Source organism: Tamandua tetradactyla, chromosome 8 (assembly GCF_023851605.1).
Source record: "Tamandua tetradactyla isolate mTamTet1 chromosome 8, mTamTet1.pri, whole genome shotgun sequence".
Classification (NCBI taxonomy): domain Eukaryota; kingdom Metazoa; phylum Chordata; class Mammalia; order Pilosa; family Myrmecophagidae; genus Tamandua; species Tamandua tetradactyla.
In genome coordinates, this window is record NC_135334.1 from 91,783,439 (window position 1) to 91,795,576 (window position 12,138).

General features: G+C 36.8%; 1 protein-coding gene across 34 annotated transcripts in view; it reads right to left on the reverse strand.

Moving 5' to 3' along the window:
* SOX6 (SRY-box transcription factor 6) overlaps positions 1-12,138 on the reverse strand; it is a 602,540-nt gene that overhangs the window by 415,258 nt on the left and 175,144 nt on the right. For 4 of the 34 annotated variants that reach the window (XM_077114080.1, XM_077114090.1, XM_077114119.1 and 1 more), the window contains exon 1: positions 1,709-2,947. The exons of 7 other annotated variants lie outside the window; for them this stretch is intronic. In XM_077114080.1, the coding sequence (XP_076970195.1) occupies positions 1,709-1,782 (74 nt within the window). In that variant the 5' untranslated portion in view covers positions 1,783-2,947. Of the gene's footprint in view, positions 1-1,299; positions 2,950-5,448; positions 5,473-6,131; positions 6,652-12,138 lie in introns of those variants that run through there. 23 more of the 34 variants (XM_077114110.1, XM_077114092.1, XM_077114100.1 and 20 more) reach the window with 17 other exon arrangements.

The window sequence follows — 12,138 nt, forward strand, 5'->3', positions numbered from 1 at the left end:
TCTTGGATAACACTTTTTCTTTCTTCCTTTAACTTTCAGTTTTTATATTTAAACAGTATACCAAATTCTATCCAGAAGTTGTGTCTACCTCTAACTAGCTGAGTTACCTTGGGCAAGTCATCAACTTTCTAGTCTCATTTTTCTTACTTTTAAAGGAATTGGATTAGATGATCTCAAAAGTCCTTAAGCTCTAAAGTTTCATGACATTATTATTTTGATTCTCTGCATTTGTCTACAATAAATTAAAGGAATTCAGCTCTTGGAAAGAAAGCTACAACGATAAAGTTGGCTAGAAAAGGTAAGAAATCAAAGACCCAGAATTAAAAGAGAATTTTTAAATCTCCCTAACCCCCTGAAGCAAGTCCAGCTTCAATCAAACAAGGGTTGTTTCAAGACAATAGAGAGGAAGAAATATGAAAGTTGCTTAGATCATCAAATAAAACATGTGTACAGGCTTATAAAGACAAAAGTGTTCCTATATTCCCCTTGTTTCTTAAAGCACACACATATACACACACCCATAAACAACAGCAACATCTGAATGTTCTAATATTGATATGGAAGGGAAATAAAAGTTATTCATTTTGCTAAAATAAAAATATTTCAATCCCAGAGAGGATGCTTTGGATTTGAGAGTTTTTAAGAAATAAGACTGTATTCAATACTCTTCTATCACCGTCAATATAAAACAAAACCCAATATCACTTTAAATTGTGACATTTTCTTATGTACATAGAGAAAAAAAATTGGTTGCTATTACAGCAACACCTAAACAGTTTCCTGTAAACTTTCTGTGATGGAAGTCATAGAATTTATGATAAAACCCTGTAGAGTGGTGGAACAAACTTCTTTCATATTTATCATTCAATTTATTCAGTGTGCATTTGAAGGGAAACCTTTTAAGAACACCAATAATGTGAAAAAGCTACAACAACTAAATTTATTGTTAAGTACCACATCACTGGTACTCCTAGGAGTTCAGAAAGAAAGCTTAAATCACATTTCCTAACACATTGGAGAGCTTCCCAGAGATGTGATGGCCCACAGAGGCAAAGCATCCAAATCACACTGGAATCTCGAAGATGATGACAAAGAAATATTGACTTGTTTAATCAAAGCAAACTGTAGTTACCCTTTTATTTTTTAACAAAGTATAAACTCTCTCTTACCCCATTTTTCTCCTTTCCTCCCCTCCCACATCCCCACCCTGCCTCCTGTTTCACTTGACTAAACTGTAGGTATTTGTTCCACCACCTGACTTAGGGACTAACTAGAAATATTAGGGAAAAAACAATCTACCATTGTTACATGAGACAACAACCTTTCATGTCCTTGAAGCTCACCATGACCTTTCATCTTTCCTATCCCCAATGATCTCTCTTAACAACTAACACTACACTCAGTTGGGCTGAATTCCAGATTGTCATAAAAAGAACCCTGTCCTTTCAAAACAAAACCAATTTTTGCACCAAGGTGGGGGAGAAACACAAGTCCATTGTTCCCTCACAGATGGAAGTTGGAGTTACTAAGGCAACTGCTCTAATCCTTCTTTTTACCACCTTTTTCACATCACTGGGCTATCAAGTATGCTACCTTTTAACTCATAAGCTCAAAAGCTGGTAGTCTAACTGGCTGCCCTAATTAGCTACGATTTTCACACTACAGACAACATGATGAGCTAATCGAAATTTGCAAAATAATGACGTACCTCCAGCAAATATTCCTCCTCCTGAGGCCCAGTCTTAGAATAACAATAATGAGACCATTATTAGAGAAGGGCATTAAAATGCTGCACTGCTGCTAAACAGAGAACTTAATTGTTCTGGTCTTGTCCATTGAATCAACAACCTATTGTTGTGGACTTGAAAAATAAAGGACTGGAGAATGAGTGCCATGATGATTGGTCTGTGCCGCCATACCGGCACTCTGTAGAATTGTTTTCTTTTGAAACTCTTGATGGACTAGTAGTTTTGTTTAAAAGTAACATAAAAGGCGATTGTCTGGATAAAAGTCCTATTTATTGAAATCCTTAGAAGCAGTTGCATGGATTTGTTCGTGACCCCGGAGATAAAAACATAGTGACCATAATAACACCATTTGTAGAGAGCCCTGTTACCAGTGCCTACAGTAACATAAGAAGAGACGGTCTTTTCTAGCTACTGTAGGAAGGAAGGAAGTACTTCTAAGCAGAAAGCAAGAATGATAAAAGGTCAAATACTGGATAAAGCTCATTAATCTCTGAAAGGGAGACTTTAAAAAATAATGCTCATTTAAGAATTCTGCACAAATGCTACAGATTCAAGCACATGTAAAAAGACCCAAGGCTTTTTACATTTAAAAACTTTTTTTCACTTTTAAATTAGCCCCTTTCCTTCAGTAAAAGAGATTAAAATAGAATGATTATTAAATAACTGAAGCAAGATGTCTCAGGATAACCTGGAGAACAAGAAATCAGACGATTTCAGGTAATTATTCCTAGGTCATTTCTGTTCTATAGCGAGAATAATAAAATGCTGAAGTTAAAGGTTAACTAGTGTAGGATTCTTACCAGTAGAAAAGCACTGTTTACACACCATAAATATGTCTTCTATATTGAGCCACAGTATGTTTTCAGTAAAGTCATGGTAGGATTTTAGTGTTGAACTGGAGGGTGCGGGAGGTGTACTTTTTTTGTGAGAGGGGATCTGTTTGTTTTTTACCAAGTGAAATTCGCATTATATAAAAATGTATTAAATTGTAAATAAGACCTCTTGCTTCATTCAATCTGTGCTTTGCTTCATTTATCTTCATCTTGTTAAGCTAAATTAATTAACAATCTCACTGTTGCATACTTTCTCTTTTCATTACATCAAATAATGGCCCGTATACTGAGAAAGCCTTCACCACGGGAATTCTGCATTTCTACTGCTAAGAAGAGTTTCTATGTATCAATGTAGGGATATTAACTACATTCATTTGCTTTATAAACCTCCTATTAGATGCACATTTTATTGACAATCACCAAGCTCCTGACTTCTTAGCATACTGTCAATAGAAAACCACTAAAAAAAAAAAAAAAAAAAAGTAAAAGTTGCAAGAGGCTTTAAAAAAGAAACGAACAAAAAAAGGATTGTATTTCCACAGCCAGGTTTCACCACCAATTTCACATAAAATGAGAAGAAAGTCATGCAAATTTGGCAGGTATGCTTTCACAGATACAACACAACATTTCATAAAAGGTTTAAAGATACACCCCCAACTCTTCTAGTACTTGTTTTGGAATGTCTAACGTGATAAATTAGATGATTAGAATTTCATTGGTAAACCCCATTATTTATACTCTATAAGAGTGCAATGTGTTAAACTCTTTTGTAAATTTTCTTGTCAACCTGAAACACTGTGGCATCTGGAGCTATGTAAATGGACAAAACAGTAAAACCCTTTTTAATCTTTTCCCTGATCAACCAGTGCTTCTTTCTCCAATCACAGCTTTGTGCGTGATATCTTTCTGCTAGCATTTCTTATTTAATTAAAACAGACACTGACAGAAGGACGTGGATTAGGACTGTAATGATGCATTTACTTAGATTAATCGGAGTCTCCTTTTAGAGTAATGGCTTAAACAAAGAACAAAAGGAAATTGTTATGAAACAGTCTCTTATCCCAGGCAAAGGTCGCATTATGAGGTCTTTAATTTTGTCAGCTTCTGTAATACTCTGCCTTGCTAGTGGAACATGAGAAGTGCCCCCACTCCCCAAAATAAAGCCAGTTATTATAAAAACAGCCATTAAAGCTGCAAATTAAAATGTCTGACTTTAAAACAGGTTACTTAGCTTTCAGAATCCTCTAATTAGCATGTTATGCATTGTTGTGAGGAAAAGAAGACTAAAATGCTAATGACCTACTGCCAGGTGACCACACTGCTGTGCAAAATAATAAGGACCTTTCCAAGTAATATGATGAATTAACCAAGCCCAGGTCCCCCATCCAACACCCCTTCTCAGAGTACAGCGCCAGATAAATGGAGAGCCGTAACTGTGAAGATGTGTGCAGAGATGCCCTGCCTCTGTCCAGAGAACTCTGATTCTCAGCCAGCTACTTTTTTTATATATTCACTAAAAAACAGACTCCTATCTACCATGAAAAAACAGTAAACGAAATAGCAATACTTTATAGACAGTTTGAAATTAGAAAAGACAACAGTCATTTGATTTCAAAAAGTATCTCTAAATTTAAAAGCTACTAAAATCATCCTATGGAAAAAACATATTCCACTTTTTAAGTCAAATCTCACAAAAGTATCACTGAATGGCTTGCTCTAGGAATCTCTTGAAACCAAAGTGCTACATATATATATTCTCATTGAAACACCAAGGAGCCACTCAGGATCATCAGTGGCATACTCCCAATTGAGTCTTCAGTTGTCTGAAGTTTATCAATTACCTATGTTCACAATAATGCTGCAACCCCATAACTCAGTGGCTTTTAAAAAATAAGCTTTTATCTAGTTCAGAAGTTTGCAGGTCAGCTGAGCATTTCTTCTGGTTTTAGCTGAGCTCACTAACAAGTTTGGTGGTTGGCTGGCTTTTGGCTGATCTAGGATGGCCTTGGCTAAGACTGCCAGAGTAATTCAACTTTGCTCCATATCCCTCAAATTCTAGCAAGTTAACCCAGGCTTGTTCTCATGGAGACCGAAAAGGGCAAGAGTAGCAATAGAAAACACACAGGTGCTTTTACAACCCTCTAATTGTGTTATAGTTGCTAACATCCGATTGGCCAAAGTAAGTTAAATGAATGATCCCAGAATCTAGGGGTGGAGCAGAATGCTCTGCCCAGAGTGGGAAAGTACTGTAAAGCTCCATGACAAAGGTCATGGACATTAGGAAGGATGAACAAGAATTGGGGCCTTTAATGCAATCAATCTAGTAGAGGTCAAGATTATTTTTGATGATTCCCAAAGTTCTCTCAGCAGAAGCTTCTGTTTTTGTTCCATTTTAATTAATGTAGCCTGGACAGCTTTTTAAAATTGATGTAATTTTAATTTCAAGAAGTGAGAAAAACTCAATTTTTAAAAAAAAATTATCTTATCTCCATTGATTTCCAATTTTCAAAATTGCAATTATAAAGCTAGTTCTAAAATGTGACCCATGTAAGCTCACCATTTTTTTCACCATTTATTTTTGTTCATTACCTTGTGAATCAGTTATATCTTCCTTGATAAAATATTTCCAAAAAATACACTTTTGTGTCACAGAAAACTCCCTTCTAACTACAGAAATACTTAAGTTTGAGGCGATATCTCATGGATGCTGCCCCGAAATTTTTCTCATCAAAATATCTCAGGAAGTGGTGACAGTTTCATGCCACAGAATGCCAGCAAACAGTATTTCATGGTCCTTTACCAAAGCAGATACAATAGCCACAGAAGTTTTATGAATACACACACAAAAATATACACTTATCACTCACATCTCTTCTATTCTTCTAATATCCCTGTGAAAGAGGAAAACAAAAGTCTGAGGAGGTTATCTGAGAGAGGATAAGATTAAGAAGCTAATTTTAAACTCTGTTTCTGACCATAAGAAGCAAAAAATCCATGAGGAAAGGACACGTGATGGCTGCACAAACTTCCCAGAACGAATGTAGTGGGAGCCTTACGCATCTTTCCACTCAGATACACTCATATAGCAGGAGTAGGAGTGATTACTGGGCAGAATTCCTAAACCCTGTGACAAGGGAAATACTATCCTATATAGTCCCACTCAACAATTATCCCTGTGAGCAATTAAAACAACCAGTGAAGTGGGTCTCCAAAATAAGCCTGCAACCAGTCCTTCATTTGAGCCAGCACTGACAATGAAGGCTGCCAGAACTAGTAATAATATCCTGGGAACAAGAAAGAAAGGCCAGCAAAGCTCAATCTCGCATCTAAAAATATTAAGAAGGGAACAAAATCACATGGAGAAAACTACTTTCAGATTTGCCCAATTAATGACGAATATAAAAAATAAGATAATAAAATCCTTTACAAGCCCCACTCCTCCAAATTCCTTCACAACTTAATAATAAATTCCTACTTTTCTAGGAATGACACCTGGCAAGGATGTAATTTGTACTGATTTCTAGTGTTTTGATCAACAGAATCCTCTTACCTGGTTTTTAGCAAGCATCAATCATTAGAGCAGTGATCCAAAACCATGGAACAGAGAGTGCAGCTAATAGGTCCATCTAAGAATCAAGACTAGCATTGTGCCCTCATTAACACTAGGTTCCAAACAAACAATAGGCCCATGTTCAGAGACATGTACTAATTTTTCTCAATAGAAGGAGCTTGGTTGAATTCAAAATTTCCTTTAAAAATTGACTTGCCTTGACAAGGGAGCAAGAGGAAAAGAAAAATCACTTGGATATTAGAAAAGAGTCTTAGAAAGCAAAGGAGGAAAAGGATCAAACTCCTTTTTTTTTTTGTATGCTGTATGGCAGGGTCACATTTCATTATTTTCCATGTGAGTACCCTGCTATTGTAGCACCATTAGTTGAATTTTTTTTTTTTTTACATAGGTAGACACCGAGAATCAAACCCCGGTCCTCTGGCATGGCAGGCAAGCATTCTTGCCTGCTGAGTCACCGTGGCCCTCAAACTCCTTAAGGACGTCATCTTGAATATCCAGTAGTTGCCACATAGTAAGTGCTCAAAAACTGTGATTTGAATTAAATTGGCACACATGTAGAAGAACAACAAGTTGGTCAGAAGAAAATACATATGCTCTTTAAAAAAAAATGATTATTTATTTTAACGTGAAATAAAACATCAAAAAAAGCAATACATTTCAAAGTATATTTTTTATTTATTTATTTTTTATTTATGATACATAACTACATAAACACAAACATTCTCATATGATCATTCCATTCTTGTTATATAATCAATAACTCACACTTCACTGTGTATTCATCATCATGTTAGAACATCTGCATCAATTCAGAAAAAGCAATAAAAAGAAAACAGAAAAAAATACACACATACCATATCCCTTACCCCTCGCCTTCACCGATCACCAGCATTTCAATCTACTAAATTTATTTTAGCATTTGTTCCCTCTATTATTTATTTATTTTTAATCCATATGTTTTACTTGTCCATCGATAAGGTAGACAAAAGGAGCATCAGACGCAAGGCTCTCACAACCACACAGTCACACTGCGACAGCCATATCATCGTACAATTTTCTTCAAGAAACATGGCCAATGGAGCACGGCTCCACATTTTCAGGCAGTTCCCTCCAGCCTCTCCATTACACCTTTACTAAACAGGTGATATCTATTTAATGCATAAGAATAACTTCCAGTATAACCTCTTGACTCTGTTTGGAATCTCTCAGCCACTGACACTTTATTTTTTCTCATTTTGCTCTTCCCCCTTTTGGTCAAGAAGATTTTCTCAATCCCTTGATGCTGAGTTCCAGCTCATTCTACGATTTCTGTCCCACGTTGCCAGGAAGGTCCACACCCCTGGGAGTCATGTCCCACGCAGAGAGGGAGAGGGCAGTGAGTTTGCTTGCTGTGTCGGCCGAGAGAGAGAGGCCACATCTGAGCAACAGAAGAGGTTCTCTTGGGGGTAACTCTTAGGCATAATTTTAAGTAGGCTTAGCCTATCCTTTGTGGAATTAAGTTTCATATGAACAAACCCCAAGACTGGAGGCTCAGCCTATTTCTTTGGCTGTCCCCACTGCCTGTGAGAATATCAAGAATTCTCCACTTGGGGAAATTGAATTTTTCCCCTTTCTGGCCATTCCCCCTAGGGGACTCTGCAAATACTTCCCTATTCACTGTTCAAATTGTTATGGGATTTATCTGGGCATCACTCTGGACAAATCTACAAAATCTCATGCCCTACTCAAGGTTCCAAGTACTATGGTGTTCAATTAAGCTGTCCACATAAATTATATTAGGAAATGTATCAAAGCATATTTTATTAAGTAGTTATGGAACAAATTCAAAGTATGATATGGGTTACAGTACCACAATTTTAGGTATTTCCTTCTTGCTATTCTAAGACACTGAAGACTAAAAACAAATATCAATAAAATGATTCAGTAGTCATATTCATTTGTTAAATTCTATCATCTCTATTGCAACTCCTTCTTCTTCTTTGATCCTTCTCCCAATCTTCAGGAATTTGGGGCAATGACCATTCTAACTTCTTCATGTTAAAAAGGGGTATGAACATTATGGGGTAGGGGAATGCAAATGGTTGATGCTGTTAGAGAGACTGGTAACTAGATTTCAGAGCTTATTTGGCCTAGGAACCATTTGGAGATTATAGGTTTCTGAAAATAAACTTAATGAGTAAAATTTTTATAGAGTCTCATCTAGAACACAAGTATTCTTTAGGTTTTACAAGAATACTGTTGGTTGGTATACCATGGCAATAAGCAATAACTTGCTGAAGCTTGCATAAGAGTAAGTAGCCTCCAGAATAGCCTATAAACTCAATCTGAAATCTCTTAGCCACTGATATCTTATTTTGTAACATTTCTTTTCCCTCTTTTGGCCAGGTAGGCATTGTCAGTTCCACGGTGCCAGGGCCATCCTCAGCCTTGGGGTCATATCCCACACTGCCAGGGAGACATCCACCTCCACACGTCATGTCCCACTTAGTGGGGAAGGTAATGATTTTACTCGCAGGGCTGGGCTTAGAGAGAGAGATGCCACATCTGAGCAATAAAAGAGGTTGTCTTAGGCATAACTAAGCTAGGCAGAACTCTTAGACACAATTATAGGTAGGCTTAACTTCTCTGTTACAGGAACGAGTTTCATAAGAGCAAGCCTCAGATCAAAGGCTTGGCCTATTAACTTGTGGGTCCCTAATGTTTGAGAGAGTATCAGGGATTTCCCAGGTGGGAAACCTTAAGAGTTCCATATTTTTTCTCCAGTCCCTCAAGGGATTTTGCCAATATTTTTTAATTATCTGCCCAATAAACTCCAGAATGCATCCAGGTATTACATTAAGCTATACAAAATTGCTAGATCTTGTTCCCAAGTCTAGACTCCATGTGTTTAGATTGTTTAACTGAACTGGCCAGACAGATTGTTAGATTGTGTGCTACAGAATATTTAGGTTTTGGACAAAATAAACCTCTCTTCCTTTGGTCTCATGCAGTAGGTCAAGTTCTGAAATATAGACAATATTATCCTTTACCCTGTATTCTGATTTACCTTAGTCCCAACCAGCTTCATTCTTATCTCTAATTGAAGCCTGATTTCTTTTTCAGCTTCTTTAACAGTTGCTGTATGTAGGAATGGTGACTTTCAAAGCTGCAGAACTCCAACTCTGAGTCTTCAGTGTCACACAGAATACCCAAAGTTCCAGGAAAATACCAGATTATACACATATAGCACAGCATCTCAGAATTCAGAAATGACAGTTAAAGCTTAGGAATAAATGTGACTGCTTTAAGAGCTTACAATCTTGGCCCGAATTTTCTTATAAATACTTTCTAAAAGAGACTGTAAAATATTTGTCCTTTTGTTTCTGGCTTATTTTGTTCAACAATAATGTCTTCATGGTTCATTCACCTTGTGTCATGCCTCCTGACTTCGTTCCTTTCTGTAGCCCCACAATATTCCATCATATGTATACACCATAGTTCACCCTTCTGCTTCTCAGTCAATATACCCTTCAGCCACCTCTATCCATTGGGTATCCTGAATAATGTCACCATAACATCAGTGTGCAAATGTCTATTCGAATCCCTGCTTTCTTTCGAGTATATTCCCAGTAATGGGATTACTTAATCATATAGAGACCCTATATTTAGCCTCTTTTGGATCCACTACATTATCCTCCAGAAGGGCTGCCCAATTCTGCTACCTACCAACACTGAATAGGTATACCATTCTCTCCACATTTTCTCTAGCCGTGAATCTTTCTATTTATATATCTTGAATATGTAGATTTTGTTGAGATACATTCATTCAGCATATATTCTATCCAAAATAAACAATCATTGTTTCACAGTGAGCTGGCTTGAATCTATGGTGGACCCCAGAAAAACCAGGTCCTTTAATCCTCATTCAGTATTGCTGGGTGGGAGCATTTTGATAGTTCCCATGGAGATGTGACCCACCAAATTGTGGGTGGTAACTTTTAATTAGATGATTTCCATAGAGATGTGTCTCCACCCATTGAAGGTGGAGTTGCTTACTAGAATCCTTTTAAAAGAGGAAACATTTTGGAGAGAGTTCTTTTGGTAGAGCCACGAGAAAGCCATCAGGCACCGCCATGTTCGCCTGCTGCCCTTCCAGCTGAGAGAGAAATGTTGAACGTCATCGGCCTTCTTGAACCAAGTATCTTTCCCAAGATGCCTTAAATTAGACATTTCTATAGACTTGTTTTATTTGGGACATTTTCTCAGCCTTAGAACTGTAAACTAGCAACTCATTAAATTCCCCTTTTTAAAAGCCATTTTGTTTCTGGTATATTGCATTCCAGCAGGGAGCAAACTAGAACACACAGTATCCCCATTTAGCTGTAAAATCATTATCACTGTCAATTTTAGACAATTTTAATTGTCCAAAGAGGAAAAATAGCAGATAGACACATACCCACCAAAGAGAAGATCCAAAACTCCCCTCAATTCTTCTCCCCTAATTATCTACCCCTAGTATTGTTATGTTACTAGTGACATATTCTTGTGAAATATAGACCTTAACATGTAATAAGTAGTGTTTTCCATAAACCCCTTTTTTATGAACTCTTTGTATAAGTTTTATGCCTTTGAAGTAATTCATGTAAGCACTTATTTATATTTAGAGTGCTAATCTGTGAGGAACATGGCTCTCAACAACCCCTTTCAATCAATAAGGCACTATAACTTATAAACTCACTAATGACTACTGTCACCTTTATCCATTCTCATACTTTTAAGTTCAATCTTGTTAACTATATTAAGTAGCCATTCCCTCTTTTCTTGCTTCTGTCTATCTTTAGGTCCCCTGTACTCTATATTTTAAGACTCTGACTTTACATTTTCCAGGAGTTTCATATTAGTTAAGTCATACAGTATCTATCCTTTTGTAGTTGACTTATTTCACTCAGCATTATGTACTCAAAGTTCATCTATGTTGTTATATGCCTCAGGACCTCATTTCCTCTTACTGCTGCATAATATTCCAACATATGTATATACCATATTCTGTTTTTCCACCCCTCTGTTGATGGACACTTGGATGGTTTCCATCTTTGGGCAATTGTGAATAATTCTGCTATGAACAGCACTGTGCAAATGTCTGTTTGTGACACTTCTTTGAGGTCTTCTGGGTGTAAACTGAGTACTGGTACTGCTGGTTGTAGGGAAATTTGATACTTAGTTTTCTGAGGAATCGCTAAACTGTCTTCCACAGCAGCTGTAACATTATACATTCCTATCAGTGGTGAATAAGTATTCCAATTTCTCCACATCTTTTCTAATATTTGTTGTTTCCTGTTTGTTTAATCGCAGCCATTTTGTAGGGATGAGATGATATCTCACTGTAGTTTTGATTTGCATTTCCCTTATAGCTAATGAAGATGAACATCTTTTCATGTGCTTTTTAGTCATCTGTAGTTCCTCTTCAGAAAAATGTCTGTTCATATCTTTTGCTCATTTTATAATTGGGTTGTCTGTTCTTTTGTTGTTGAGTTGTATGATTTCTTTATATAGCTTTGACAAAGTTCTTTGAGGTACAGAAGCATATGATTTTGAGTAGTCCCTGTTTATTTATTTTTTATTTCATTGCTTATGATTTGGGTGTAAGATCTAAGAAGCTACCTCCTATTACTAGGTCTTGAAAATGTGTTTCACTATATTTTCTTCTGGGAGTTTTATGGCACTGGCTCTTACATTTAGGCCTTTGGTCCACTTTGAGTTACTTTTGTATAGGATATGAGGCATTGGGTTGTCTTTCATTCCTTTGATTATGGATATCCAGTTCTCCCAGGCCTATTAATCAAAAAGACAATTTTGTCCCAGTTCAGTGGATTTGAGGGCCTTGTTGAAATCAACTGACCAAAGATCTAGGAGTCTATTTCTGAACTCTCAATTCAATTCCATTGAACAATATGCCTATCTTTGTGCCAATGCCATGCTGTTCTGACCACTGTGGCTTTATAATAAG